The sequence below is a fragment of the Poecilia latipinna genome, unplaced genomic scaffold (genome assembly GCF_001443285.1).
Source record: "Poecilia latipinna isolate Pla-1442-1.1 unplaced genomic scaffold, P_latipinna-1.0 Scaffold358, whole genome shotgun sequence".
Classification (NCBI taxonomy): Eukaryota; Metazoa; Chordata; class Actinopteri; order Cyprinodontiformes; family Poeciliidae; genus Poecilia; species Poecilia latipinna.
This window is the reverse complement of record NW_015112974.1, coordinates 210,496-215,934: the sequence shown is the minus strand read 5'-3', so window position 1 is coordinate 215,934 and position 5,439 is coordinate 210,496. Positions and strand designations below refer to the sequence as shown.

The following is a 5,439-nucleotide window of genomic DNA, read 5'->3' as shown; positions in this document are numbered from 1 at the left end:
ACCCTCTTCGGACCTGGCTCCACCCTCTTCGGACCTGGCTCCGCCCCTAATGACAAACATCAGCAGGTTCACCTCCTGTGAGATGTTTAATCTGTGATTTATGAGCTTCCCACCACTAAAGGGTCAGAGGTCAACTGATTATCCTCCTCAGACAGTTAACTCTGTACGTAGCCCTCATGTGACCCCACACTTCTACTAAGGCAGCCATCTTGGTAGGTATCTGTAACTACAGCTGGTATAGAGATGCTATGGTTCGATCTCGACAGCAGCCATCTTGTTGATGCAGCCGTCTCTTGCAGATTGGTCAGGCGTGTTAACATAAAGTCTTTAAATCGTCATGGTTCATCTAAGTTTGCGCTGTGCTGCCTACCAAGATGGCGGCTCAGTGACTTCAGGTTTTATGGGTTTAATGTATGAAACCCTGAGCTGCTTTAACAGCCGTACCGTCTTCCTCCTGCGAGCCTTCCTCCTCCTCCTCCTCTTCCTCACACAGAGGCGTCGTCGTCGCTGTGATTGGTGCAGATTTCCCAGCTGACGCTGAGCTTCCTGTGGGTTTGGTCTGGCTGATGGTTGGAGATGCAGGTGACAGAGGCTCCACACCTGCAGCAGATTAAAGGTGAAGATCAGAAGATTCCTGATTTTCCTGAACCTGGTGGAGATTTTCACCGAGTCTCCAAGTCCGAGTCCAGCCGTCTACAGAGGAAACAGGAAGTACAAGTGAAGAGACCCTCAGATGACCTCTGACCTGCTCCCTCCTTTGCAGCTGGAGCCAACATACAGCTGCTAGAAGCAGCTCATTAATATTAATGTTTGGCCTGACAGCTGCCAGGATTCCCAGCTCCGCTGTCCCAGAGCCTCAGGGCGTCACTGCAGACCCAGTCAACAGGAAAACGGTTCCTCCACCCGGCAGGGAACCGGCGCCGGACGACCCGGCAGCTCAGAACCTGATTTTATGAAGCTGCAGAGAGAGCAGAACGGATGCTGGAACGTTTCCTGCAGCGTTCTGGGGTTTCCTGAAACCAGTGGCATCTACTGGTGAGTTATGACCGTTAAAACCAGCATGATGGGAAAAATGTATTTCTTATTCCATATTCATTCACAGAGTTTCAGTGTTGGATAAACAGTCAGACATTAGATTAGCTCAATTCATTTTTACATCATAAAATGTTTATATAATAACTCTAAAACATTTATTTTAGTTTTATTTGCGTGACTTTCAGCGGTTTTAGCATTTCTTGTTAAAACGTTTACCGGTTCCGTCCAGCAGCGTGTTCCTCAGGGATGCTGTGGTCAGAACCGACGGCGCGGCGCCAGCAGCAGGAATCTGCGTTGCTGTCTGATCCATCCCATAATAAACCCCAGCAGGGCTCCATGGAGACGGCGGCCTGTTTGGGGCCAACTGGACTGGATCTGCAGCAGATTCAGAAGGTTTCAGCTGTAAAATCCAACGATGGGAAGCGATTCGTCATCCTGAGCTGTGAGCTTAACCCCGCCCCTCTCACACTTCAGACCAATCACTGCTCATCAGTCTGACATCAAACCAGGTGACGATCCGGTTCTCAACACCAACAAAACAAAGACAATTGTTGTGGATTTCTCCAGCCTCCTAAACATGGTGAGGAAACGGAGGCTGTTGATGAAATCACACTCCTAAAAACCTGAGATAAATCGTTGGCACCTCCCACCTGGTGAGGAAAGAAGAAACTTTTCCTCCTCAATAAACTCAGAAAATCTAAACTTCCACCCCCGTTCTGCAGGAGGACAGGAGGAAGAATCCTGAGCTGCTGCTTTCAGCTTTTTATTAAAACTAAAAACGAAACGGATCAGATTCTGGTGCAGTTTCACCATTTTACATTCCTGACTCAGTCAGGAGGATCTAGAAACACTTTAATGAACATTTCATCTGTAACAAATACATCCTAACATAAAAGCTACAAAAATGTGACATGTGAATTATAAAAAAGCAACATGAACCTCTGCTCCTTGTTGGAATCAGGAAACATAATATCTGCATTAAAAACAGACTGGTTTCCATGTTTCTCTGGCTCACCGGGGCTCCTGGGGGTCGTTGGGCTCCTGGGGCTCGTTGGGCTGATTTGTGCAGGACTCTGGGTCATCTGATCTTCAGCTTGGTCCTCCCACTCCACTTCTTCTTCTTCTGCTGCCGCCTCTCCCAGGCCTTTGGATGCAGAGATTGGAAACGTCTGAGCCAAGTGAGTCACTCAGTGGGCAGAGAAATGATTTGTGGAGCCATTTGTGGGACCATCAGCTCCAAATGGATTAATTAGCAGCTCAGGAAAAAGATCAAGAAACTAAAAAGCAGGAGATTTAAACGTTACCATTAGAGATCAAACTCTGGTGTTTCAGCTCTGCTGCCTGCTCCTCCCACTGATCTGCAAGAAAACATTTACATGCAATGAAACTTCAGTTTCATATTTTCAGTTTTGTGCGTCTTTTAGAAACAGATTCGGCTTCAGAGGAGCAGGAGAAACTTTTTCATTTAAAATCCGTTTCTGCTGCTCATGTCTGCAAACGTCGCAGCACGGCGCCGTTCCTCTCTGGTCGTACCAGGACCGGTCCGGAGGACGGTTGGTTCTGGTGGTCCGGTGATGAATTCCCCGTCCAGCCCAGCCGGATCAGTTTGGGTTTCCACAGCACCGATCATCGCCCGGTCCAGTTCTGATGGTTCAGAGGATGTAAAAGTCAGAAAGTAGGTTTGATAAAGAACCAAGATTAAAAATGACGTGTTTATTATCATGGTCTTCTGCAGCTGCCACAGAAACCTGAAGATAATCAGGAAGATAATCAATAATCTACAGTTCGTCTGTTTTATATGATGTTTGTTCAACACTTTGGTCACTTTTATCTTTAATGTTTATAAATAAAGTTGGCTTGGTTACTTTTATCATTTCCTTTTATTAATACATTCAATTAATTTTTCCTATAACAATACAACATATTAACCAATTAATATGCTGTATTATTTATCCACATTATATATATTATATTGTATTATATATATTATAACCATAATATATTATGTATATTATGGACAAATATAAATATACAAAGAATGTGACGATAAACTGCCATTACTTTCTGTTATTGAAGTTAAAACGATTTATTTTCTCTAAAATCCTCATAATTAAACAGAATTAAAGTTAATTATTATTATTATTCAGAAGGATAAAGTGTGTGGTATTTTTCCTGTGGATCCAGGATGTTCACCTGCGGGCGGCGGGGCGGCGTTGGACAGCTGCTCTGCTGCTGTGAGAACATCTGGAAAGAGGAAGGATGAGGCCGGTTAGAGTCCAGGCAGGAAATGAGCCAGCAGTTGGACGCTAGCAGGATTTTAAGCTGAGCTCGTCCTTCAGAGGTGGAATAATCGTCGCATTCTGATTGGTTCAAACAGAGGCTTCCTGCGTCAGCTTTCAAAGAGAAAAACTCTGACTGAAGCCTTGAAGACCTCCAGCAGGCTCCACTAACTTTTCTCTGTGAAGTTGACTTCTCCACTTTAATGACCTCCACTTCAACTCAGACTGAGAGCAGCTCAGCCTCTTCCTGCAGCTATATTTAGACACTCTGCTCTGTGATTCAATGATTTTTCTCCTCCCAGATGAACGTGGGCAGGAAGCTGCAGGATGAGACGTCAGGAGGTCGTTGTTTTAATTGGCTGAGGTGTGAATCAGCCGCTTGCTGCGGTCTGACCCTCTCCAAACGTGACGCACCGTCCAGAGACGAGTGGAGGCTCCGTCCTCTCAGCCTCACCTGTTCCATTGACGACGACGTCAGCCTCCGCCACGGCGCCGCCGAGCCAATCTGAAACGAGAACCAGACTAATGACAGATCCCAGCCGCTGACCGGACTCCGACCCGGATCAGGAAGAGAGGAGGAAGATGAGAAAATGAGTCAAGCTGCTGCAGAAACCAGAACCCAATTAACAGAACCAGAATTTGAAAGAGCAGCATCAAACTCAAGTTCAGAAACTAAAACATAAACCATTCAGAAACTTCTGGAACACCAGTGAAACCAGTCAAACATCAGCGTCCAGTGACCAGAAATCTGCAGCTGCCCACTAAGAGTAGAGGTTAAAGGTCAGATGACTTTACCCCTTCTATGCTTATTGTGTCTTTTTCCTCAAACAGCCACAGAGGCGTGTTATTTTCCACAGATGCCAAGTGATGCATATTCTACACATACTGAGGATCATATTGTAGCAATTTGCTGCCATCTAATGGTTGGAACCTAATCTGACTTCTTGCAATCTAAATACATAAATCAATATTTGTAGTTTGTAAAATTAAACAGTAAAAGATTTTACTGCAGTTTGGGTTATTTAGCCTGTCAAAGAAAAAAAAAGATTCATTTTTCTAAGTTATTCATTTATAAATGTCATAGTTTGACGCTAAATATGTTTAGTTTGAAGCGGTTTAGCTAAATATTAATTAGCTAACCAAATATTGTATTTAGCTCGTGAACTAAATACTTACTTTGGAGCCAAATATTTGGTTAGCCAAGCTATATATTTAGTTCAAAACTATATATTAATCTTGCTAACTAAATGTTTATCTCAAATCTAAATATTTAGTTTGTCTCCAAACTAGAGCTAAACTTGCTAGCTCTATGTAGCCAGTTAGCTAGCTAAATATTTAGATTGGTAATTTTTGACTATAATTTAAAAACAAACCGTGACATCGTGGTAACATCCAAACTAATTCCAATCTCAGTTTAGCATCTACTTGAAGAAAAAAACACTTAAAATCATCATTGTTAATAAATGAAACCAGTTTACGGACGAGTCTGTGGCTGGAAACCAGTTTATTTAAGATCAACCAATTTTACCACCAACGGGTCAAATATAACGTCAGATGTACCTTGATAAGAGATTTCCAATAATAATAATATAAATATTAATAATTATCCGAACAGTTTGCTGTAAAACGGATGTAACCGATCCAACCCACCTGTAGCATTTCCAGCGGAGCAGGCGGCCTCCGTCAGGCCCCTCAGACTCGGGTTGCAGCGGCTCCGCGTCAAGCAGTCGATGGCGGCTCGGTCGCATCCACAAAGCCTCTGCTGACACGGGTCGCCAACGTCTGCAGGAGAAAGAGGAACCATGAACCCAAATCCTCACGAAGGATTTCCAGGTTCTGTTCAGTCTGAGACTCACCGCAGCTGCTGGTTTCTGCGGAGCAGGAGAAGTTATACGGAGGCGGAGGCAGCCGCTGCCTGCAGGGGGCAGCACTCTGGTAGCACTGCCTGTGAGCTGCACAGCAGCTGCAGCAGAAGAAAACAACAAAAAAACATGAGATTTACTTAAACCTGACAGCATTTTATATCTAACCAGAGGCAGAGAACCCAAAAATTACACTCAATTAAAAGTAGCAATACTTCAACGTATTTTTACTCAAGAGTAAAAGAGTATTTGGTAAAAGGTTT

The 5,439-nt window shown here is 44.0% G+C and overlaps 2 protein-coding genes across 2 annotated transcripts in view; both read right to left on the bottom strand.

Moving 5' to 3' along the window:
- The window catches only part of oc90 (otoconin 90), a 19,771-nt gene that overhangs the window by 6,482 nt on the left and 7,850 nt on the right, over window positions 1-5,439 (bottom strand). The window contains exons 4-12 of the mRNA XM_015036131.1: window positions 5,171-5,277; window positions 4,965-5,096; window positions 3,769-3,819; window positions 3,229-3,279; window positions 2,569-2,679; window positions 2,340-2,393; window positions 2,051-2,179; window positions 1,252-1,410; window positions 445-600 (exon numbers count right to left, since the gene is read on the bottom strand). Of these exons, the coding sequence (XP_014891617.1) occupies window positions 445-600; window positions 1,252-1,410; window positions 2,051-2,179; window positions 2,340-2,393; window positions 2,569-2,679; window positions 3,229-3,279; window positions 3,769-3,819; window positions 4,965-5,096; window positions 5,171-5,277 (950 nt within the window). The remainder of the gene's footprint in view (window positions 1-444; window positions 601-1,251; window positions 1,411-2,050; window positions 2,180-2,339; window positions 2,394-2,568; window positions 2,680-3,228; window positions 3,280-3,768; window positions 3,820-4,964; window positions 5,097-5,170; window positions 5,278-5,439) is intronic.
- LOC106949715 (uncharacterized) lies at window positions 1,424-5,171 on the bottom strand. The gene is made up of 6 exons (XM_015036160.1): window positions 4,965-5,171; window positions 3,769-3,819; window positions 3,229-3,279; window positions 2,569-2,679; window positions 2,340-2,393; window positions 1,424-2,179 (listed from the first exon to the last, which is right to left on the bottom strand). The coding sequence occupies exons 1-6, from the start codon at window positions 5,116-5,118 to the stop codon at window positions 1,932-1,934; spliced, it is 669 nt and encodes a 222-aa protein (XP_014891646.1). The 5' UTR covers window positions 5,119-5,171; the 3' UTR covers window positions 1,424-1,931.